The sequence below is a fragment of the Citrus sinensis genome, chromosome 2 (assembly GCF_022201045.2).
Source record: "Citrus sinensis cultivar Valencia sweet orange chromosome 2, DVS_A1.0, whole genome shotgun sequence".
In the NCBI taxonomy this organism is placed as follows: Eukaryota; Viridiplantae; Streptophyta; class Magnoliopsida; order Sapindales; family Rutaceae; genus Citrus; species Citrus sinensis.
In genome coordinates this window covers 3,119,791-3,145,811 of record NC_068557.1, presented here as the reverse complement: position 1 = coordinate 3,145,811, position 26,021 = coordinate 3,119,791, and the positions used below count along the sequence as shown (strand labels likewise).

Below are 26,021 nucleotides of genomic sequence, written 5' to 3'. Positions count from 1 at the left end.
AAAAATCGTGATAAGTAAATAACAAAAAGACTAGAAAAATGAAAGATTCCTAATACCAAACTTGTGAAAATAATCACTCTCAAGATTTTTTTCAAAATTGAATATATTTAACCCAAAAATGAGCCGTTGGTATTAGTAATTTAGTTGGGAAATTTACACCAATAACCATAAAAATTTTGATTTTTTCCATCTTAACCCCCCAAACAAATTTCTATCAACATTAGCCATAAAAGAACCTTTGAGACCAAACTACCCCTCACTCTCATCTCCATTTCCTCTTCCTCTCGCCTTCTTCTCTCCAGTTCTCTCCTAATTTCAGCATCCACCGCTTTCTTCTTCTTCTCTCTCCTGTAATCTTCGTAATCGTTCGGTCTGCCGGGGTCGTACTCCTCGATTACGGTCGAAGTGACGCTGACCAATGCCGGTTGCAGCAGCGCTGCCACGTCATCGGGGGAAGGTGGCGAACAAAGAAGAAGGGACTGGCGAAAACAAACACAACAACTTCATCTCCATCCTGATCGTATTCATTTGTCTTTACTTTTCCTCGCGGCTTCTAGAAGGAGGTTGTATCTCCAGATGATCGCTGATGATCGCTCCTATAGATGTTTCCGTATCAAAAAAGACAGCGTCCTGTCTCAAAATTGTTTTCAAGTACAAGCCACAGATTCTGGCAGACTGCCGTTACCCTATGATCGTCCAACAGCACACCTCCGCAATATTGCAGAGCAAAATCTTATGTTACTTACGAAGAAATTAGGCAATGCCGGTGCCAATAGCCAAAATATACAAACGTCAAAGATGCCTAAAAATCATTCAATGATATCAGCATAACAAAACCAAAGGAACTAGAGAAATATAAGGCTGCACGTCAAGAATTATGGTTTTGTCACCTTTGGAACTTCATTTACAACATGGGAAGGATCACTGGAGCCAAATGATTCAACTCACTGGAGCCAAATGATTCAACAAGGGGGCCGAAATAAGAGTCCAAGGCACCTAATGATCCCAGCGTCATCAAAACGATATCCTGTTTGTCAGCAAATGTAAACAGCTTATGATATGCCACCTTTTGAACAGCCTCAGCCTCTTTCTTCCCATCTCCTGCTTTTTCTCCATTAATTTCTTTCTTTTTTCCTCCATTACCTCTCCTTCTAAATATTAATTTCCTGTTATTTGTTCATTTGCAATCACTAAAACATCATCGAGAGTTGTTGTTATTAGTTAATAGTCTCAAGGACTGAAATATAAGTAAATAAGAACCGGATGCTTATATTTCATGTTACCATAAATGTAACAATAAAAAGAAAAAAAAAACAGAAAGAGAGATAGAGCATGAAAATATTGTGAGATGCAGCTACAAGTTACAGAGGTTATGCTTCGGTAAATGTATGATATGACAAGTAAATGTTACTTGTTCTCGTAAGATCTGCAGTACTTTCTTTGATTTATTGCAGGGATGTGTTCTAAATGTTGAATTTTTTCAGAATCCCTACTCTTGCGCTCTCTCTCCTTTTTTTTTTCACCAAGGCCATAGATCTTCGGATCTATCATCTCTGTGTGTTTGATCAAATCCCCTCGATGTTGCATGCAAATTGCAAGGACTTTAATTTCACGTTTATTTTTTCAGTATTAATTTCGTAGCCTTTTGAAGGTTACAGTAATACAGCTCCTCCCCAGTTCCCATACATGATGCATGGAGCGGGAAACAAGACGAGAATAGTTTTACGTAAACAACAAACCTCCATAATAATACAAGCTATAAGCTGAAAACAGTTGGTGCCTTGGAAGGCAACCTGTCGCACTAAGCCTTGGTGCGACAGGTGCCTGTCGCAGCAAGGCTTCGTGCGACAGGTGCCTGTCGCACCAGGCTTCGTGCGACAGGTGCCTGTCGCACCAAGGCTTCGAGCGACAGGTGCCTGTCGCACCAAGGCTTCGAGCGACAGGTGCCTGTCGCACCAAGGCTTCGAGCGACAGGTGCCTGTCGCACCAAGTTTCGTGCGACAGGTGTTTGTCGCACCAAGTTTTTTTTGATTTGTAAAGAAGGGTAATTTAGGGAGAAAAGCGTGTGTTTGGCTAATGTTGATAGAAAAAAATTGAGAGGGTTAATTGTGAAAATTATAAAAATTTTATGGTTATTTTTGTAAATTTCCCAATTTAGTTGGTAAAATCTTATTCAGCTCCACTACAAATCAACTCATAATTTTAGCCCAACTTCGAGTCACCAATCAAAAAAAAAAAGGAGGGGGGGTGGGGGAATGAAGGTTATAAATTTTTCATATAATTTTGAGTATAATGGAATTTTTAAAAAAGACAAATAAATTAAATTATTATCTAGTAGAATTATCTAAAGTACTAGCTACGATCGATCCTATGTTCATTCTGTGCTATATCATAGATGCCCAAAAAAGGGGAAAAATTATAAAATCATATAAAAGTTTATAAACACTATGACCGTTGTAAAAAGTTTGTTTAGTTCCCGAGAACATGAAGTACTAGTAGCTAGCTGGCATGTAAAATGTTTTGAGAACTTTTTCCCAAAAATCTCACTTAAAATTTTACGTAGCAGTTAGATAATCACTCCAACTCACGAACTTAATGCTTAAGCCCCATTTCATAAACTTGTTTTAGAGAATTAGAAAGGCCAATAAGATCACATGCATTAGCAAACTTAAGGAAACAAGATCCATGCCCCAATAATTAAAAAAAAAAATTAAACGTAATTGTCACATGGGATCATCCCCCTTTTCAATTTCTTTCAAGTTTTTGTTTCATTTGTGAAATGTCTTCAAAGAAAGCAATCAAAGTTAGGAAAATGAAGCAAAGTTTTCAAAATTTATCTTTAGAAACTTTGTGTAAATCTCTAGCAATTTCAGGGTTAGTTCTCTTTTTGTTCTACACACTCTTGTTTAACCAACTTTACAATCACTCTATTACCTATTTCTCTCCACACTTCAAAGTAATATGGCCAGCTTCATCAAGTAATGTTACTTCCCCTACAAATATCAACCACATTGTGTTCGGCATTGCGGGTACCGTAAATGGCTGGAAATACAGAAGGGCATACGTTGAAGCATGGTGGCGACCAAACGTAACAAGGGGTTATCTCTTTTTAGAAAGATTTCCCAGTAGAGAGTTCTTACCATGGCCTCCATCCTCTCCTCCATTTCGAGTAAACGAAAACATCACCCGTTTAAAATCATACGAAAAGATTAAGAACTCATTTCAAGTTCGAGTGTTTCGAACAATTTTGGAGACGTTTAGAGAGGGAGATGAAGATGTGAGATGGTATGTAATGGCTGATGATGACACCATTCTCTTTGTAGATAACTTGGTTGAGGTTCTTGCAAAATATGACCACACTCAATATCTTTACATTGGGACAAATTCTGAGTGTGTTTCTTCAAATTTTCATGCTTCTTTTAATATGGCATTTGGTGGAGCTGGCTATGCTTTGAGCTATCCTCTTGTAGAAGCATTGGCTGCAAAGTTTGATAAGTGTGTTGAGAAATATCAGAATTTGTATGCCAGTGACCTCATGTTATATTCTTGCTTGGCAGATTTGGGAGTCACCCTAACGCTTGAGAAGGGCTTTCACCAGGTAACTTATGATCATGCTTTGAAGATTCTTAATTTTAGTAAGTTTTTAAATTCTAAAAGTGCTTCTTTGTATCCTCATTGTAATGGAGAATGCAGATTGATCTACACAGTGACATATCCGGTCTCCTATCAGCTCTTCCTCAGATACCGGTCCTCTCGCTCCACCACCTTGACGTCATAAATCCAATCTTTCCCTCAATGAGTCGCTCCAAGTCCATAAACCATCTGATGAAGGCGGCAAAACTTGACCATTCACGTCTCCTACAACAAACTATCTGCTATGACATGCAAAGAAATTGGTCTTTCTCCATCTCCTGGGGCTACACAACACATATATATGAAAGTATTCTCCCTAGAAATTTTGTAGTGAAACCCCTCGAGACATTCAGGCCATGGCGGAGGAGCGACAGGCAACCACTTTACATGTTCAATACTCGGGGCATCACCAGAAACTCATGTGAAGCACCCCATGTTTTCTTCTTTCATTCTGCAGAGAATTCAACAGAAAATAAAATTGCTACAACTTATCTCCGCGCATTACCGCGAAATCTGCCACCTTGTTCAAACAGTGGCAATATTTCTGCAGATTCCATCAACACAATTCATGTATTTTCTCCAGCAACTGAACACAAGAGGGTGAGTTCCCTACTCCATACCATCTCATTATCATCAGCATTCATATAATTGACAAAACTATAGAATATGAAATGATGTCTGTACTTCATGCATCTTCCAGATGGGGAAAACTGAATGCTGCGATGTTGAGAAGATGCGTGACGTGAATGTTACTGATATCAAGCTAAGGAAATGTACAAAAGATGAAATCATTTCCTAAATTTGATTCAAAATTTTGATGTTCATTGCTGCATGAATAGAAATATCTACATGCGACCTTCAACTATTTTTTCTATTTTTGTCTCCAAAAGATCTTGGTGATTTTTTATGCATCTAAAAGAATGAATTTGATTTGTTCAAACTCTCATACAACTCTGACTACTTTCTACATCTACAGCAATAAAGCACGACTCAACCACATTATTTTTGGCTGTGTGCTGTGCTCAGCAACCACAAGAGTTAACTTGCCCTTGCACCAGCGACATAAATCATAAATCATGAAGCACCAAGTATAAACAGCTTAAAAAAAGTAGGCGCCAAACACATTCTATCAGAAACCTTTCATCATTATTATTGCCACCTAACAGATGCATCAGATGTTTTTCAGGTGCAGAAAAGTTTCGGGAAAATGCCTAATTCAGGAAATCTGTAGAAATTAATTGGGGGAAAGTAGAAAATCATGGAATTACATGAAAGATAGATCGACTTCAAGAAAATGTCGGCTGATAGGCAAAAAGAATTACAAAGGCAGTTTCATCATGACTACTTTCAAATTCCCCACATGTATAAAACTTATCATGAATCGATATCTTATACCTACTTATATAACTGAAAATAGCTTCAGACTTCAAAATGCATATTACCCAGACAAAACCTTCTCATCCTCGTGAGCCTTCTGAATTCCTATCAAACGAGCATAGTCCACCCACCTGCCAAAGCAAATTAAAACTCATAATGAGTTTATTTGGAGTGATAAGGTTACCCTTAGCATTGAAATTTGGGAGGAAAAAAATCAGAATCTTACAACAATGAACCCAAGTATGTGTTGCCTGTTCGAACGGCGAAGCAAATTGCACTGAGAATAAGCTTGTGCTGGTGCAGTAAAGGCTCCAAAATTCGCTGTTCTATAACACCAGCCAGTACTTGGTACCTGTGAAACACAAATGTGTCGTAACTAAAATACTCCCATGCAGAGTTGTTACCTTCAACAAGAATATATCAAAAGACAAAGGAACGTCTATTGGGGAAATTTTCCATAAATTATAGGAATGAGTAGGCGTCCCATGTTCAACATGCACTTCTGTAATATGTCAAATTTGTTTCTCATAGACATATACCATTTCAAATATCTTCCACTTAGACATTTAGACCATGAAGGTCCACCTCCAAGCCCCTAGCAGATGTAGGTAGTTTCAAGTAAGAATGTAACCATCCAGGTCTCTTAAACCAATATTATGTCTATATTTACACTAGGAAGTTGTACTCATTCATATTATTAGCATCTCAGTTCTGTGGCAACTTCACATTTTTGTGAGTGCTCGTAGGTTCAATGGTAAAACCTCGTGGAGTGAGGAGGAAGTTTGATTTCCATTCATGAAAAAATAATAATAATAATAATAAATAAATGACAACCTAGTCTATTTGCTAGAATCTATAATTAAATGTCCACATAAAGCATCAATATGTAGAGTTTGAATTTGTTGCAAGCAAATTATTAACAAAAAATACAGCTTAGCCCAAAGCAGAAGAACATGAACAGTCATTGAACAAAAATATATATATCTAAATACTCCACAATATACCAATAGATAACTCGGCAGCATACCAACTACTTATAAAAAAAATAAATAAATAAGCAGAAAAAGGGCTCTAGACTTCATATTGTTTTAACAAGATTAGATAAATAGACATAGTGTGTTATGGACATCAAAGTGGGCTTCAGACTTAGGCCAATGATAGCAAACCAGGGTTTGAACAAAGTGATGGTCGTCAGAAACTCATACCTGAGGTTGCTAGAAACTGCCATATAGACACCATAAGCAACACTGGTTGAAAGTATGGGCACATTTTCAACTTCACCTTCGGAAGACTTGTCCACAGCCTTTCGTGCATTGATTAAGGCATTTGTCACAGCTGTCCCAACCTTTGAAAAATTAAATTGCATTAGATGCAAGCATATCCATATTTCAGATTCAATTGACCACATTTAGTAAAGAGAAAATCTCTGGCATAACAAGCTAATGGCCATCAAGAACTTTAAGAGCTCCACAAGTTCAAATTCTCAAATAATAGAAGAAATAAATACATGAATTTTATGAATTAAATCATTATAGCCAAGATGGACAAGATAGATCCCCAAGATGACTTCTATAACGCATCAAAAGATTTCAACTTATAGCAAAACCACAGCATTTGATCGACATTTGCTATTGGCAAAGCACCAGAAGAAGCGAAGGTATCTAAGTGCTTAGGCAAAAGCAATAAACACTAACCCGGGACTTTGAAATCCATAAGGCCAACCAAACCATTTTGATGTTTTGTGATGGGACCACCCAAAGAAAGATGTAATACCCAGTCCAATTCTATCATGTCTTTGGTGAATATATAATGATTTCATCCTTATAAACAAAAAGAGTTTGAGTGTGTGTGTGTACATGTAGATACACAAGGAGGAATGCATGATAAGATCTCAACAACTTTAAGTACATTAAGACCTCATGCCAAACAACAGAGTGATAAAACAATCCTGCCATAGGCAGATAAAAACAATCTAAAGACAGAGAGACTCATGCTTAAAGCAAAGAACCTCTTAAGAAAAAACTAACTTACCAGCGACGAAGTGGTGCCAACTGCAAAAAGCTTTGCCCCGTTCCGCTGCGTAACACACAGATAATATAAAATATAAAGTATACTTTTCAGAATAAATTTGAGAATTCCTAACAAAATATATTCAACATAAGAAATTTCTTACCGCTATGGCACCTAACCTCTGCAGCAATGAATAAGAAGTTCCAGAGAGTGCCACCTGCATAAAGAGGTTAAAAAACAGCTAAGTCTCTTGCTTTATAATCCCAGAAATAATTTTGCAAAATTTGGACAAAACTGAACCTGGAAAGCATTATCTGGGCAGTTGTAGAAGAACTTGGATATGGGACCAGCATGGACTGCAAAAGACGATCGGAGAGCGACAGTAGGAGCAGGAAGATAAACAAGCATGAAATCTGCAATTATGGCCATTACCTAAGAGAAAAGGAAATGACAACTCAAATTATAGAGATTACATATACTTAATGCATAATACACGAACCATCAAACATTTTTTTCAGTTTATGAATAAAACAACTACTTGGTTCATAAATTTAGGTATAAAAATATGCACATACTCAACATTTAAAGATTTCACAAAGATTGTATAAGTATTTTAGAATATAACCATAAGCCTTATGTTTGGCTCAAGTTAATTGTAGTTGCAATCACTGAGCTATTTTCACAATAAGGCAACCCATTTGCACAAGAACGTGCAATATTTTTAAAGAAAAAAAAAATCTAAATCCACTCATATTTAGTGCTGATTTAATATAACCTCACAGCAAAAGAAATCATGAATCTGAAAAATCAATAACAATTTATAGCAAATTAAAAGAACCATACCACATCCGCAAAAACAATTTCAAGCTCCTTAAAAAAGTTTTCCCTGCGCCGATCATACTCTGCAGCTGTCTGGGCAATTGAAAGATAAAAGAAAAAAGTGTTACCCTTGATGAAATTTAAGGTTGTAGGCCTAACTAAACTAGAGAAATTCAGAGCAACACACAAAGTGAGAAACAGCAAAACATATCGAAGTGGTGTATTATAAAGCATTATTACTATCAAGCAAAACAATGAATTTCTACTTTGGCATAACTGCATATCATAATGAGCGAGGACGACAGTTCTTTACAGGGGCATTTTCATAGATCTGCAGTTCAAAATAACCTGCTCAAACAATGCATAATTACGCCCAGAATGCAGTAAGCTGCAGCAACCGTCACACAATTCTTATCAATACTACTCACTACATAGTTAAGGCTCAATTGAGGGTTGAAATTTGATTTGATCCATATGCTCCCTATAGACAGCAATCATCATGAACATATCCGCTTCACCGAATCAAACAAAATTTTTCCAAGTGTACTCATTTTACCAATAAATTAAACAAACACTTTTCCTCCATCAAAGTGATCCAAATGAAGAAGAAGAATAAAACAAACCTTGGTGAAGATACCAACGCCGCATTCAAAGAGGACCTTTGCCAAGAAAAGATCATCAGCCAATAACCTTTCCTTGAACCCACCAAATTGCATCAGCCATTTGAACAAACCGGACTTCTCAAGCTCAAAGTACCTCGACAACACCGCCCCAGGAATCCTCCCGTCCTTGATCGCGGCCGCCAAGTCCTTCGGCAGACTCTCCATCGACCTCTTCGCCTCCGCCAACACGATCAACGCCTCCTCCCTGTTCTTCTCACCCGCATTCTCACCATCGCCATCGCCATCATTGTTATTTCCACCACCACCACCACCACTACCACCATTGTTGTTGTAGTTGTCGTCGCCGCCGCCGCCGCCAGAGGAGGTGGGGGTGGAGAAGGCGAGAAAAAGGGAGGTGGGTGGTCGGCGGTGGTGGTGGAGGTGGAGGGAGAGAGGGGTGGTGAAGGAGGAGGAGGAGGGTGGTGACGTGACGGAGAGGCGGAGGGGAAGAGGAGATGGACGGTTGAGATTGAGTTCTGGGGTGTTGTTGTTAGAGATTGTGGAGAGAGACGCGGAGGCAAAGAAGCAACTGGCGATGGACATTTTCGTTGTTGCTGCAGCACTTGTGGTCAGAGTTGTGTTCGTGTTCGCAGTTGTAGTTTCTTCTTCTTCTTCTCCTCCTTTGGTTTCTGACGAATTTTTCTTTGACTACCACCTGGTATTTCACTCTTTAGAACGAGAGAAGAAAGCAATCGGGCTTTTTCGGTATTTTGGCGTGCTCCAAATCTCCCTCTATTGACTCCACCACTCTCTCCTAGTCTCTACTCTTTTTCTTTTTTTTCTTTTTTCTTTTTCTTGTTAACACTTTTGGTTTATAATCATAAAATAGATAAAATAATGGTGACACAATTAGTTGTTACTTAGCATTTGTTAAATAAGTAATTATTTTAACACATTACAATTTGATACATTATTTTTATGTACAAACTTTATATTAAGTAGACGGCTGACAAATTTTATGTTATATAACATCGCACGTGACAAACTACGTTTAAGAGAGACTATAAGTTCCACAGTACTAAAGCCTTAATTTCATTAATATTAATGAGAATCTTTTGTTTTTTAAACAAGTCACAAAAATTCTTTCTTAAAATATATAAATAGACTTTCTTTCAGAATAAATTTTGAGTCTCTAAGAATAATTTCTAGACACAAAAGAATGTTTTTGACTTTTGAGTGACATAAAAGAATCCGTGTACGTATTTTTTTTAAAAAAAAATATTGGAGTCGCGTTATTATACACGAGCGTTTTTGTCCCTTTTTTCTTGTATTTTAATTTCAATAATTTGAAATTGTGAGAAAGTGTGGCACACGCTCTTAGACAGGCGTGACAAACTTGAGTAAATCTGTGTGGGGTCCGGGCACTGTTGGGGTTGGTGGCAGTCAACAGGTACCTAGTTTTGCAGTGCGTGGCACGCGCAATGGTTGGCGGCTGGGAGTTAGTTTTTGTTGTTATTTTTTTGTTATAAAATCGAAATAATTTTAAAATAATAGGGAACCTTAAAAATATTAGTATGAGTGCCGTTATGGTACCATACCACAACTAAATTTAATTATTGAATTCAATTCTGGTGATTATTATGTACCGGATCTAATGACTGGATCCACTAATAATATGTTACCATTACAGTATCATAATTTTACCCGATTAATATTTAATCATTCAAAAAATTTGTTACTACTTAATAGTTACACCTACTAATATTTAATATTTTCAATTGTGTAATTGTATCTTGTGGAATACAGATTTTGACAACCCCACAAATTTAACCTTTTTTATGCTATTGTCTTGATATTTTTTTTAATAAATAAATTTAAAAAATCCATGATTTAGATGAGGAATCCAATTCCCATGTTGCACAATTAATTGTAATTATATTGTTAGAGTGCAATTTATGCACTAGTTTTGCATTGTTTACTTCCCTTAATATCGATGTTTTGCACTTAATAATAATGTTTTACTTGTGTTTTAGTTTTGTAGGTGCAATTCTATTGATTGGTGATAAAATTGAGCTAAAAGATGATGTTTAAGGAGGATTGTTCTCTTGGAGAAATTATGAGGGTCAGAAGAACTTTGTTGATAAGGCGTGGGCGCGTGCTGTCAACTGCGGACCTGCAGTTTTTAGTTTAACGTGTTTTGTATTTTTGGTTATTTTTGTAATTACGAATTTAATATTTCAGATATTAGTATTTTATTTTAAATAGAATTCTAAAAGAGAAGAGAGAGAGAGTATTTAAGGGAGGAATCTATTGTGAAAAAGGGGGGATTTTTGGATTGGAGAAAAAGAAAGAAACCCTAGATTTAATTTTTCTCTCCTCTCTATAAAGAACTAAACCTATTTTTCTGGTTGAAGGATAACGAAGCTTTGATTCATCACTACTGTGAGATCTTTCTTGTGCTTTAATTGTTTTATTACTTTTTGGGTATTTGTTTATTCTCTGAATTAGTTTCATGATTATGTTTGTTAATTAGGTAATTGGCCACTATTTAATTATCAACTTAATCTATTGTCAATTAAAGAATTCATCGTATGAAGAATTTAATGCTTGTGACAAATAACATAGCAGAGAGTTGTGTTGTGAGAATAAACAATCTAATTTAAATGAATCATCATATGTGTTGATTAGGATTTGGGTCTCTCTGGTTTTTCAGGCTGTCAATTGATTAAATTCTATGATCGTATCTAGAGTTGTCTATTGATTAGGGAAATAACCAACGGTCGTACCTTGGTTATCGACTAGTTAAGGAGAGATTGGCTATTAGAGGGTCTCAGTAGCTATAACCGGTCTATTCATGAGTAATAATAATCGATATTTGAATCAATGATCAGTAGTCGAATCAAGCTGAGTTAATTCCTTCAACCAGAGCTTTCTCTAATTTGAATTACAACTTTAATTTGCATTCTTGTTATTTTAATTTGATTTTTATTATTGTCAACAATTCCCCCATTTTACGTTTTACGTTTCAAAAGGATTTAATTAATTACCGATCTCTATGGACACGACCTTGCTCAATCACTATACACAATTTATTTAGAGTAGGAATTTATTTTTGTTGGCTTCGACACCCATCAAATTTTGGCGCCGTTGCCGGGGATTGGTGTCATTTATTTAATCCTTTTTACGTTTTACTTGGTGTATGGTTCGTTCTTCTCGTACAGGTACACTTTCGTTTGATCCTGAAATTGAGAAGACAGCTCGCCAGCTGAGACAGCAGACGAAGCGAGCTAAACAACGATCATCGTCACCTTTGCTTTCTGAAATAGATACAGTACCTGATTTAGTTGAATCATCTAGCGATTCAGAAGAACAAGTGATGGATAGACCTGCACCTGTAGAAAGAACTCTTAGAGAGTTAGCTGAACCAGACTTGAATCAACAACCACTCTGCATTCAATATGTAGATTTGGAGGTAAATTTTGAATTAAAGTCCGGTCTTATTCATTTATTACCCAAGTTTCATGGTTTTGCAGGTGAAGATCCTCATAAACATCTTAAGGAGTTTCATGTTGTGTGCTCAAGTATGAGGCCACAAGGCGTGACTGAAGAGCAGATTAAGCTGCGTGCTTTTCCGTTCTCTGTAGATGGGCTAGCTAAAGATTGGTTATACTACTTGCCTCCTGGATCGATTACAACGTGGAATGGTTTGAAGAAGCAGTTCCTTGAGAAGTACTTTCCTGCTTCAAGAGCTGCCAACATCAGAAAAGATATTTGTGGGATCAGACAACTTCCTGGGGAGACTTTGTATGAGTATTGAGAGCGATTCAAACAATTGTGTGCCAGCTGTCCTCAGCATCAGATTTCTGATCAACTTCTTATTCAATATTTTTACGAAGGACTGTCATTGATGGATAGGAGTATGATAGATGCTGCTAGTGGAGGCGTGTTGGTAAACAAGACCCCTACTCAAGCAAGGGAGTTGATCTCAAATATGGCTGCTAATGCACAACAATTTGGCAGCAGACAAGATGCCACTTCAAGAACGGTGAATGAGGTAAATATTTCTTCTGTTGAACAACGTTTAGATAAACTTACTTCTCTTGTGGAAAAGTTTGTTGTAGGTAATGTGCAACAGGTGAAGACTTGTGGCATTTGTTACAATATGGGTCATTCAACTGATATGTGTCCTACACTTCAAGAAGAACCCGCTGAACAAGCCAATGCAGTTGGAGGATTTCCAGGCATGCCTCAGAGGAGGTATGATCCTTATGCACAAACATACAATCTGGGATGGAAGGATCATCCCAACTTCAGCTATGGAGTTAGGCCGTCAGGATTCCCACAACAGTATCCACCAAGACAACCAACACCTCCACAGTCAAACTCCAAGTCAGGTATATCTCTTGAAGAAATTGTTAAATCACTTGCGACTAACACTCAACAATTTCAGCAGGCAACTACAGCAAGCATTCAGAACTTGGAAAACCAAGTGAGTCAATTGGCAACTACGATGAGCCGTCTAGAGTCTCAAGTATCTGGGAAATTGCCTTCACAATCTGAGGTGAATCCAAAGCAAAACGCCAGTGCCGTCATCCTTAGAAGTGGGAAGGAGTTGCAACAGCCTAGTAAGAAAGTGACAGAGCATGTAGAAGATGAGCTTGAAAAGAATGAATTGATGCCTAAATCTCAGGATGCGCAACCCACCAGAGCGAAACCCCTACCTATTGTGATACCTCCTCCTTTTCCAAGCCGGTTTGCAAAATTCAAGAAGGAGGAACAAGAGAAAGACATCCTTGAGACATTTCGCAAGGTTGAGGTAAATATTCCCTTATTAGATGCTATAAAATAAATACCTCGATATGCTAAATTTCTTAAGGAACTGTGCACCTCCAAGAGAAAATTAAGAGGAGATGAAAGAGTTCATATGGGGGAGAATGTTTCAGCAGTTCTCCAAAAGAAATTACCTCCCAAGTGCAAGGATCCAGGTATGTTTACTATCCCTTGCAAAATTGGTAGTGTTAGAGTTGAGAAGGCTATGTTAGATCTAGGAGCTTCTATTAATGTCATGCCTCGTTCTATTTATTCGTCTTTGAATATTGGTGCATTAAAAGAAACTGGCGTGATAATTCAACTAGCTGATAGGTCTAATGCATATCCTGATGGGGTATTAGAAGATGTCTTAGTACAAGTTAATGAGTTGGTTTTTCCTGCTGATTTTTATGTACTTGATATGGAAGATGATAACTCCTCTAATTCTGTCCCAATTTTGCTAGGAAGACCTTTTCTTAAGACTGCTAGAACTAAAATGGATGTACATAAAAGGACTCTTACTATGGAGTTTGATGGAGAGGTTATAGAGTTCAATATGTATGATGCCATGAAATATCTCAGTGAAGAACATTCGGTATTTTCTATGGATGTTATTAACCCTATAGTGCAGGAAGTTTTTTATTTGGATGTTGAAGATTCATTGGTAGCTGCTTTAAATAACAGTTTGGGCCTCAAAGGATTGCAAAAGGATGAAAATGAGTTTGTTTTAAATTCTGTATTGCAAGAGACAATTTATGAATTAAATTCTTTGAGAACTTTAACTCATCATATGTCTAATAATGAATTACCTTCATCTAATGCAAAACTTCTTCCATCTATTTTGCAGGCACCAAAAATAGAGCTTAAACCATTGCCTAGTCATCTAAAGTACATGTTTTTAGGAGATAATGAGACACTTCCGGTGATCATCTCTTCAAAGCTTAGTACTTTAGAGGAAGAGAAACTTATTAGAGTGCTACGAGATTACAAAAAGGCTATTGGGTGGACAATTGCAGATATTAAAGGGATAAGTCCGTCCACGTGCATGCATAGAATACTGCTGGAGGAAGATGCCAAACCTTCAATTGAAGCTCAACGCCATTTGAATCCACTCATGATGGAAGTAGTGAAGAAAGAAATTCTAAAACTTCTTGATGCAGGTATAATCTATCCAATTTCGGATAGCAAATGGGTAAGTCCGGTACAAGTGGTACCAAAGAAAACTGGTATAACAATTGTTGAGAATTCTTATGGTGAGTTAGTTCCTACCCGAGTTCAGAATGAGTGGAGGGTTTGTATTGATTTTAGAAAGCTTAATTCACTCACTAGGAAGGATCATTTTCTTATTCCTTTTATTGATCAGATGCTTGAAAGGTTGGCAGGAAAATCTCACTTTTGTTGTCTTGATGGCTATTCAGGTTTTCATCAGATACCAGTTGCGCCTGAGGATCAGGAGAAGACTACCTTCACATGTTCTTTTGGAACCTTTGCGTACCGACGTATGCCATTTGGTCTTTGTAACGCTCCCGCCACTTTTCAGAGGTGCATGGTCAGTATTTTTTCAGACTATGTAGAAAACACTATAAAGGTATTTATGGACGATTTTACAGTCTATGTTGATTCTTTCGATGATTGTCTCTATAATCTGAAGAAAGTGCTTGAAAGATGCATTGAAACAAACCTTGTCTTGAATTATGAAAAATGTCATTTTATGGTAGATCAAGGCATTATTTTGGGTCATGTAGTCTCTGCTAGAGGAATTGAGGTAGATAAAGCTAAAATAGATGTTATTAAATCTTTACCTTATCCCACATGTGTGCGAGAAGTTCGTTCTTTCCTTGGTCATGCAGGTTTTTATAGACGATTTATCAAGGATTTTTCGAAGATAGCTCAGCCTTTATGCAAGCTTCTTCAGAAAGATGTGACGTTTGATTTTAATGAAGCATGCAAGGTAGCATTTGATAAACTTAAGGAGTTGTTGACTTCAGCTCCAATTATACAGCCACCAGACTGGAGCCTCCCTTTTGAGATAATGTGCGACGCCAGTAATTATGCTGTTGGTGCTGTTCTCGGACAAAGGGTTGGAAGAGCTGCTCATGTGATATATTACGCATCAAGAACACTTGATAGTGCTCAGTGCAATTACTCAACAACGGAAAAAGAACTTTTAGCTATTGTTTTTGCTTTAGAAAAATTCCGTTCATATTTATTGGGTACTAAAGTGATTGTTTTTTCTGACCATGCAGCTCTCAGATATTTGCTCGCCAAGAAGGAAGCGAAACCGAGACTTATCCGCTGGATCCTATTGCTTCAAGAATTCAACTTGGAGATCCGTGACAAAAAAGGAACAGAAAACTTAGTTGCAGACCACCTTAGTAGATTGACCACGAGTGAAGAAGCAGCACCTTTGAAAGATGATTTTCCAGATGAGCATCTCTTTGTAACTCAAGGTATGGTTCCTTGGTACGCTGATATTGTCAATTACTTAGTTACAAGAACACTACCTAGTGATCTGACGAGGGCTCAAAAGGATAAAATTAAGAGCGATGCTAAATACTATGTTTGGGATGACCCTTACTTGTGGAAACATTGCTCTGACAAAGTCATCAGAAGGTGCGTATCTGAGTTTGAAATTCCTTCTATTCTTCAATTTTGTCACTCATATGCATGTGGTGGTCATTTTGGTCCCAAAAGGACAGCATCCAAGGTGTTAGAATGTGGTTTATTTTGGCCTACTTTATTTCGTGATTCATATATGTTTTGTAAGTCGTGTGAGAGTTGTCAAAAGACTGGTAATTTAAGTCATAGAAATCAAATGCCACTTACCCCTATTCTTGTATGTGAAATATTCGATGTGTGGGGCATTGATTTTATGGGACCTTTTCCCTCATCTTTTGGCAATTCTTACATTCTTTTAGCAGTGGATTACGTTTCTAAGTGGGTAGAGGCTAAGGCCACCCGGACTGACAATGCTAAAGTTGTTGTAGATTTTGTCAAGTCTAATATTTTTGCCAGGTTTGGTGTACCGAGAGCGATGATAAGTGATAGAGGCATTCATTTCTGTAATCGAGTGGTGGAAGCTCTATTCAAAAGATATCATGTTACCCACCGAGTGTCTACCGCCTATCATCCACAGACAAGTGGACAAGCTGAGATATCAAACAGAGAAATCAAGTCTATTCTTGAAAAGACAGTTAGTCCAAATCGTAAGGATTGGAGTTTGCGATTAGATGATGCATTATGGGCGTATCGCACCGCTTACAAAACTCCCATAGGTATGTCTCCTTATCGTTTAGTATTTGGTAAACCTTGTCATTTACCTGTAGAACTTGAGCACAGAGCATACTGGGCGGTTAAGCAATGCAATATGCGGATGGATGAAGCAGGAAAGCAGAGGAAGTTGCAGCTGCAAGAGTTGGAGGAGATTAGAAATGAATCCTACGAGAGTTCGCGATTTTACAAGGAAAAGACGAAGACATTTCATGACAGAATTATTTTGAGAAAAGAGTTCTCTGTTGGTCAAAAAGTTCTTCTCTTTCACTCTAAACTTAAACTTTTTCCTGGTAAATTACGTTCTCGTTGGGTAGGACCTTTTATTGTTACTAATGTTTTTCCTCATGGTGCAGTTGAGATTCGGAGTCCAATCTCTAATAAAGCCTTTAAGGTTAATGGTCATCGTTTAAAACCTTTTTACGAAGGTTTTTCGGTGAATATTGTGGAGGAATTGGCTCTCGAGAATCCTATTTATGGAGATTGATACATAAATGTGTCTAGCCAAAGACATAAAACAAAGGCGCTTTTTGGGAGGCAACCCAAATGATTTGTTTATTTTGGTTTTTGTTTTATCTTCTTTAAAAAAAAATGAAAAATGAAAAAAAAATGAAATGAGTTTGCTTATTTTGGTCAGAAGAAAATTTTTGATAAGGCGTGCCCACGTCTTAGCTAATTCTGTAATTTTTAATGTCTCAAAGTTTTAAGGCGTGCCCACGTACTTATTAGAAAAGTACTTCTGAAATTTAATGTGTTTGCTTATTTTGGTCAGAAGAAAATTTTTTATAAGGCGTGCCCACGTACTTATTAGAAAAGTACTTCTAAAATTTTTAGTGTCTCAAAGTGATTCATCAAAAAAAAAAAAAACCAAAAATCGAAAATCACTGTTCACAAATCCCTAATTCAAAAATTACTGTTGATTATCGTTTTACAGCAGCATCAGCCCCAGCCGCAACCAGCAGCATCAGCTCCAGCCTTCACCGCGCAACCAGCAGCAGCAGACGAGTACGCCCAGAACCAGCAGCAAGCTCCAGCATCCCCAGCCCGCGAGCGCAGCGCGAATCAGCCTCAGCGCAGCACATCAGTCCCGCGCGCGCAGCGCAACAGATCCGCAACGCAGACCCGCAACGTGAACTGGCTCTTGCGCGCAACAGCCCCGCAGCGCAACGACCCAGCAACGCGAACCAGCTCTCGCGCGCAACACAACAACGAACCAGCACCCGCAAAGCAAGCCTCAACAGCGCGCACAACCAGCCCCAACTCGCGCAACAAACTCCAGCCGAGCAGCAAGCGCAACACAACCAGCCTACACCCTGTATTCCAGCCGGGTAAATCGAAATCCGTGAGTGCAATTATTGTAACAATGCCGAAGAGGAAAGCATCTACTTCCAAGTCGTCGAAAAAGACACCCGTCGCAAAGAAATCTAAGATTGCCGCTCCCACTACGGTTCCATGGAACATAATTTCAGATTCACGCCAAGCCGTGAGACAAAGATCGAAGCATGGAAAAGGCATGAGTGTTTTGCCACTTGCGGAATCCAATCTCGGAGGGTGCCTCGCATTCGCGACTCAACAAGAGAAAGAGAGGTACAAAGATATTTCCACGCGCAAAATACTTCCAGCTAAGTATATTCATTACCCGACTCTTGAAAAATTAAATGTTAAAGATAATTTTGATTCTTTGATAGATAAGATTGGGTTGCGTAAGTTTGTTGATGTTGATTGCTTGGGTTATGTTGAGTTGATTAGGGAGTTTTATGCTACTTTTCAATTCACTATGCCGAATGATTTTACTTTGCATACCCCGGATGTCATTAAGTTTAGGTTAATGGGACAAAATTTTTCACACTCTATCACGGATTTTAACCTAGCTTTAGGATTCATTGATGATGATTATTCTACTAGTGATGAATATTTAGGAACAACTTGTGACTTTAGCGAAAATTTTGAGCCTTATGGTCTTTGGCGTAATTTATCTGTTGATCACAATGCCTATGACCCGAGTAAATCAAAAAGTTCTTTCTTACGTGATCCTGTTTTGAAATGTGTGCATCGATTCTTAGCATATAATTTTTTAGGCAAGAAAGATCACTCAGGAATTTTCTCTAAAACTGAATTTTATTTTATCTGGTGCATGTTAAATGATGTGAGGCCTAATTTAGGTTTTTAGTTAGCGGATCAATTTCAAAGTGTGCTTAAACGGTATAGGACTTTATTTCTTGGTCCATACATTACTCTGTTAGCTATAAACCTATGTGTGCTTGATCCTGACAATAATGATTTGCATCCTGCTTGCAAAAAGGAATTTTTGGATATGTCTGTGTTTGAAAGAACAGGTGTGGTCGAATTCAAGGAGGGGAGATTTCAGTTTACTGAACCAGGACCCACTCAACTTCCGAAGAAGCTTTATGCTAGGAGTGGTGCTACCTTTGATGACGAGTTTGACGACGACACTGTTGCCCCGCCAACTATTCCTTCTACATCCGCACCACCTTTGAGCATTCAGTTAGAGAAAATGGAGCACAAGTTGAACAAAATGGAGCAGAATTTGGCCGCATACTTCGAGAGTGTGGGATTTACCCCACCATTTCCGCCAAGCCCATAGACGTTATGTGGATCAAAGCTCACAATTCAGGGAAGTTTCTTTTTGCCCTTAAACTTTTATCCTTACGCTTTAATTTTTATGTGAGCTTTGATTATCTTACATTGGGGACAATGTAATTTCTTGGTGTGGGGGAGGGATTTTTGCATTATTGATGTCTGGAAGTAGTATTTTCACTCTACTCATTTATTTTCACTCTACTCATCCTTAAATGATTTTGGAGTTAGTATGCTTTATATATTATTATTTTATCTTTTCTTTTCTTTCTCACTACTTTTTTTTTCCCATCTATCTCAAATTATTTACATCTATTTCTTTTTTCCTATCATACTCTTTCATCACTCACATTTTATCTTTCATTTTTTTTTACTACATACATCTTTCTCGCTTATTATCATTTTTACCTTTCCTTTTATATCTCATTCATACCTTCATCTCATTCTACACCACTATTGATGATTGATTCATTTGAAGAGTGTACATGATTTGATGGCAAATTTACCAACTTTGTGAGGATTTGAGCCTATGAGCAACCACTTTGCTCTAATTATTTTTGTTATGTGAATATCAATCCTAGTTTGTTTATTCTAGAACTTGCTTTATTATGCATGTTGAAGCCACATTACGGGATTTTATGCATTAAAATGATAAGGGCAAACCATTTATCATTTTTCTATTCTCGCATTTTCCTTTTTCTTTACCCGAAGACCTTTATTTGCTACATTTGTTTGAGCCTTAACCATTACCTATCTAATTCTCTCCGTCTACTTAACCATTTTTCTTCTTTTTGAGCCTCAATTTAAGGAGATTTTTGGACTCATTGTATGGATATATTTTGTTGCTTTTTCTACCTTGTATTAAAGTTTCTCAATTAGATCAACAAGCATTATGCTTGAATTCAATTGTGCAAGGTTCATTTCTTTTGTTTGATTCGAAAAAAAAAAACAAACAAACAAAAAAGAAAAAAAAAGGAAAAAAAAAGAAAAAAGAAAAAAAATCGAAAAAAAAATGTTTACATTCTTGGTGACTTGAGTAGAAATAAGCATTTTGATATCATAAGTTCATTCAATGAGTTCATTCTTCTCGTTTTGATCTCTTTTTCTTTCGTAAACCTTTCTTTTTCATTTAACCCCATTACAACCCTTTTAAGACCCTTAGATTTTTGCATTTTATTCATGTTTTGTGGATTGAGATGTGATATATAAGCAAGCTTATGGTAATAGCATTCTTTGATTTGATTTGAGTGCATAGATGATACCCTAAACACTTTGAGTGCATGGAGTGAAGTCATTGAGAGGGCTATTAAATCTTGTTGCACTTGAATTTTGAATGGATCTTCTTGGTGGTTAAATGTTCTTATTCTATCTTATGAGATTCTATGCTTTAAAAGTCCTTGTCTCTCGAATGTTGATCGACTTAATTTCTTGAGGTATGCTTGATTAAAATTATTTTTGGATGAGTTGAGATGAGAATTGAGTGGAGATTTGGGATTAATCTTGAGTTATATGCTTGAGGACAAGCATCATCTTGGTGTGGGGGAATTTGTTAGAGTGCAATTTATGCACTAGTTTTGCATTGTTTACTTCCCTTAATATCGATGTTTTGCACTTAATAATAATGTTTTACTTGTGTTTTACTTTTGTAGGTGCAATTCTATTGATTGGTGATAAAATTGAGCTAAAAGATGATGTTTAAGGAGGATTGTTCTCTTGGAGAAATTATGAGGGTCAGAAGAACTTTGTTGATAAGGCGTGGGCGCGTGCTGTCAACTGCGGACCTGCAGTTTTTAGTTTAACGTGTTTTGTATTTTTGGTTATTTTTGTAATTACGAATTTAATATTTCAGATATTAGTATTTTATTTTAAATAGAATTATAAAAGAGAAGAGAGAGGGAGTATTTAAGGGAGGAATCTATTGTGAAAAAGGGGGGATTTTTGGATTGGAGAAAAAGAAAGAAACTCTAGATTTAATTTTTCTCTCCTCTCTATGAAGAACTAAACCTATTTTTCTGGTTGAAGGATAACGAAGCTTTGATTCATCACTACTGTGAGATCTTTCTTGTGCTTTAATTGTTTTATTGCTTTTTGGGTATTTGTTTATTCTCTGAATTAGTTTCATGATTATGTTTGTTAATTAGGTAATTGGCCACTATTTAATTATCAACTTAATCTATTGTCAATTAAAGGATTCATCGTATGAAGAATTTAATGCTTGTGACAAATAACATAGCAGAGAGTTGTGTTGTGAGAATAAACAATCTAATTTAAATGAATCATCATATGTGTTGATTAGGATTTGGGTCTCTCTGGTTTTTCAGGCTGTCAATTGATTAAATTCTATGATCGTATCTAGGGTTGTCTATTGATTAGGGAAATAACCAACGGTCGTACCTTGGTTATCGACTAGTTAAGGAGAGATTGGCTATTAGAGGGTCTCAGTAGCTATAACCGGTCTATTCATGAGTAATAATAATCTATATTTGAATCAATGATCAGTAGTTGAATCAAGCTGAGTTAATTCCTTCAACCAGAGCTTTCTCTAATTTGAATTACAACTTTAATTTGCATTCTTGTTATTTTAATTTGATTTTTATTATTGTCAACAATTCCCTCATTTTACGTTTTACGTTTCAAAAGGATTTAATTAATTACCGATCTCTGTGGATACGACCCTGCTCAATCACTATACACAATTTATTTAGAGTAGAAATTTATTTTTGTTGGCTTCGACACCCATCATATATATATTTTATTTTTTAAATTTAATTATCTATTTGATGTTATGCTTCATCTTTTTATTTATCTTTTGCTCTTTGACTGAAAATGGTATTTATTTTTTTATTATATGTAATTAATTTTTGTAATAAATGATTATACATATTCGTTATCTCCTTATAATAGTTTTCCTAAGTTATTTATATTATTTTAAAATTCATTGAAAGTCTTTAATACATAAAAAATAATAGTTAGATTTCCATAATATCTTAATGAGATTTCACAATATAAAAATGCGAAGAACTTAACAAATTGAAGATAAGATACCCACCTAAATTGGTGGGCAAGCTAAATTAAACCACATTTAATAAATTAAGAATAAATTTTAAGTTTATAAACAAGCCAATCACAGATTCGAGATGGCCAACCAATTTGACAACTTTATATTTAATAGTATGTTTAGAAAAAGAAACCAATATTTTAATGATTCTATTTAGAAAAAAAAGAGAGAGAGAGAGAAAGAAAATGTAGAAGACACTTTTTCATTATGAGAGCGAAAAAAAAGTAAAAGAATAAATAAAAAGATCGGGTCGGATCCGCCATCGAGTTGACAGAAAGGCGAACGGGCCCTGTAGGTAGGTTAATGAAAGGGACAAGTTGCTTAACTTACGGCCACAATTGCACTTCTTAAAATAGCTACAAATTATGGAACAAAACAAGTCACACAAATCAAAATACATAATATTATATTTATTTTATTTTATTTTTATTCTAAAATAATAATAATAATAATAAATCGACATATGAGAGTCTATTTCTACACAAATTTAATTATAAGTATATTTCTCTTTAATGTTGTTAGTAGTACTAGATAGATTTATCATTTATAGACTATACATGTGTAATTAAATTCTAAGTCACTATTAAAAATTACACAAGATTTTTACCATGTGGCATCCCATCACTAATTAAGATGCAACAACCTAAAGTATTGCACTGCTTGCAATATATTTTCCTTGGCTTTTCTAGCACATGTAATTGAAATCTTCTTATTTTTTATTGTTTTTATTATGCAATATTAAAAATTTAACTATTAAATTTATGTATGGACTTAGACATTTCGTATTTGTGTCTATTTCGATTAAGATGAACAATTCGGAGTAAGTTACAAGAGCCCCTATATATTACAAAATTAATCCCATCTTAAAGATGCCATTAGATTTATTTAGCACTATGTTGGTACAAATAAACAAAGTGAATAATTTTATTAGGAATTTATTAATTTGATGAGATGGAGACCTGCTGACAACAACTCAGGCATGTCCCAAAGACTTATACAATTTCCAAAAACTTTGGATGTCCCGGTCAAACCTACCATTTTTTGTTTTGTATCATAATTTTTTTTTTTTTTTTTGGGGGGGGGCGGGGGGGGGGGGGATAGACTGTTTTGAGAAAGACAAAATTTGGTTGCCGCCCTTGAAAATTGAAGATCAAAATTAACATTCCGGCCATGAGCCATCCGGACTTATTTGTTAAACATTTAAATCTAAAATTTAAATTTTATTAATTTTAGATTTTTTAAATTCATTTTTTTGTTAACTTGGATCTAATGTTAAGACAATTACAATTGAACAAAAAAAAGTAATTTTTTATGATTTTTATATCTAAATAAGAAATATATAGTATATTATAATAATATTTTTATTAAGTGTACTTATTTCTTAAACTATAAAACCTAAATAATTACCCGTTTTGTCTTGTAAATACATAAATGTCAAATAACCATATTTTTGATATTTTTATTTATAAAAACAAACAAGATGCTGCTTATACTCATATATTAGAAAAAAAAAAAAAGCCATTTGAACATTAATTAAATTTAGATATATTCAAATTTCACACAAAAAAACAAATGCTACCTCCATCTTCATACATTATAGTTTGTGCCAATTAAAGCAATAATACTACCATGTGTAGACATAGTTGAGTTGGATATGATTTGTTGAAATCCTATCCAATCCACTATTGAATAGGTTGAGATAAAATTAATCCAAGCTAGCTAAATAAACATGTTCAACACAAACCAATTTAATCCTTATACCATCAAGTTAGGTTGATCAAGTTAAATGTCAAATTAAAAAATTAAAGTTATATAAAGAAAAAGATATGAAACTTATTAAAGTCAAACATAAATATAATATAACATGAAAATTTCAATCAATAGCTAGTGTTCAACAAAATAAAATAAAATAAACCAACTATCTTAAGATTAAGAACAATATTTCAACATAATTAATCTAACCCAACCTGATAATAAAATGAAATTTTCATTTTATCATGATCATGATGATGATCATCATCTATGTGGATTGGGATGAATTAGACAAGTTCATCATAATTAATCTAATCCAACCTAATTATTAATTGAGTTAGAAAAATCAACCTATTTAACTCATAACAACCCACTCGAACCCTTTAAAATTAGATTGAATTGGCATTGAATTAGATCAGGTTTGCCAACCTCCTAAATACTCCCTCCGTCTCTCTCTCCATATATACATTCTATTGGTACAACATAAAAATTTATTGAGACACGCTGAATGCGTCATTATTGAAATCTAATTAAAAATATCTACTTGTTCCAAAAGTGGTTAACAGCTTTAGAGATAAAATTAACCTTGTATATTTTTCAATAACACACGACACCATGTTATAATTGTTCATAGAATGCTATATTAATAATATTCACTATTTAGCTCATATTATTATGTAGTGTTGTTCTATGTTGAAGATTTTTTGTTTTTTTTTCTACTTTTTTTTTAAAAATTATAGCAGGGCGGTAACTAAATTGACCCATCATTCCTAATCAATGACTCACGTAAGTGGCGTTTTAATTCTAGACCCTTTTTACCACCACAAGAGCTTAATCTAATTAACACCCACAATGTTAAATATTATTAAACCATTCCAGGAAAGTTGGCAATTTGGTGTGGGAAATAATTTGTATATTGAAAAATATTTAAAGTGCATCCAAGATCTACATAGCTTGAATGTATCTGCTCTCAGACAAGCCCAATGAAAGCAAAAATTGCAAACACAAAGTTACAATATTCAATTGGGTTACTCTTTGGCCCTAATCCATCGCTAAGTGTAGATTCCTTTGATGTCCTGAAAATCAGCCCCACTACAAGATCCCCGAATCATCCGTAGCCAATCCATCCATATTATTTTTAATCCAAAGGCAATCTGAGAGAGTGTCATTAAAAAAAAAAAAAATTAAATCTTGATAGAGGAAGCTTTGAGGCAAGCATTTGGACAAACAATATAGCTAAATTTCTTTTTTGATTAAAAGGCCTCGGTTAATCGAGATTTATTAATATAAGGAAAATGAGTACAATACATACAAGTGCTGAAAAATGAATAGGATATTTAGGAAAACTCCACTTATACTTGAATTAAAAATTCGGTAATTGATCAAGTAAAATAAAGAAAATGCAAACCCAAATTGACCAATAAATCTACTATTTAATTGCCTTCAAGATAGATACGAGAACACTGAAAAGATATTTTGGAGATTGTAGCTCAACAATTTAGCCATTTGTCCACGCACCAATGAAGCTTAAAAGAAGAGTTGAGCAAACAAGAAACAGCAGTTGTAGAGTCAACTGTCCAACTAAATGCATTTCCAACCGCCACTAAAAGCTTGAAAAACCGCATATAGAATGGAGCTAATAGGTGTTACTGATGTTGGGTTCATAGTTACAGGCCAACACAAAAGATAAAGTAATTGATGGTGGATAGCAAATCACTGATCCCAAATTTTCAACTAAGCTCCGTGTTATTTTTATAGAAAGAGCCTATCCTTGTAACGAGAAATTTTATAATACATATGATATATTACAATCAATTGATGCATGTATGACACATGTGGTTGAATTTATTATAACCACCACTTGCATGATGATTTTTCAAAATAAATGCACATATGTTATAATATTAATTACTTGTTATATGACTGATATGATACTTCTGATGTAATTTAGAATTTCTCTCTTATAATTGTTTTAGGCAATAATTGTTTTAGGCAAACTAGCTAGCAAAGAAGAACTGTAGAGAATACAACACCGGAACAGTGAGCACCCAAGTAACTAATGTAGCTTGAAATCAATGTTTTGGCTCGTTAAA

General features: G+C 35.6%; 2 protein-coding genes and 1 non-coding gene across 3 annotated transcripts; 1 reads left to right on the top strand and 2 right to left on the bottom strand.

Moving 5' to 3' along the window:
- The first annotated feature begins 2,779 nt into the window (after positions 1 to 2,779).
- On the top strand, positions 2,780 to 4,432 carry LOC107175932 (uncharacterized). The gene is made up of 3 exons (XM_052434557.1): positions 2,780 to 3,598; positions 3,694 to 4,233; positions 4,334 to 4,432. The coding sequence occupies exons 1-3, from the start codon at positions 2,780 to 2,782 to the stop codon at positions 4,430 to 4,432; spliced, it is 1,458 nt and encodes a 485-aa protein (XP_052290517.1).
- A 325-nt stretch (positions 4,433 to 4,757) lies between these two features.
- On the bottom strand, positions 4,758 to 9,250 carry LOC102609068 (hypothetical protein). The gene is made up of 8 exons (XM_006470575.4): positions 8,463 to 9,250; positions 7,864 to 7,932; positions 7,321 to 7,452; positions 7,184 to 7,237; positions 7,042 to 7,086; positions 6,216 to 6,355; positions 5,237 to 5,362; positions 4,758 to 5,141 (listed from the first exon to the last, which is right to left on the bottom strand). The coding sequence occupies exons 1-8, from the start codon at positions 9,042 to 9,044 to the stop codon at positions 5,072 to 5,074; spliced, it is 1,218 nt and encodes a 405-aa protein (XP_006470638.1). The 5' UTR covers positions 9,045 to 9,250; the 3' UTR covers positions 4,758 to 5,071.
- A 2,945-nt stretch (positions 9,251 to 12,195) lies between these two features.
- LOC112497338 (small nucleolar RNA R71) lies at positions 12,196 to 12,302 on the bottom strand. Its single transcript, XR_003064137.2, has one exon. It is a non-coding gene; the product is annotated as a small nucleolar RNA R71 (small nucleolar RNA).
- Between the last annotated feature and the right edge of the window lie 13,719 nt (positions 12,303 to 26,021).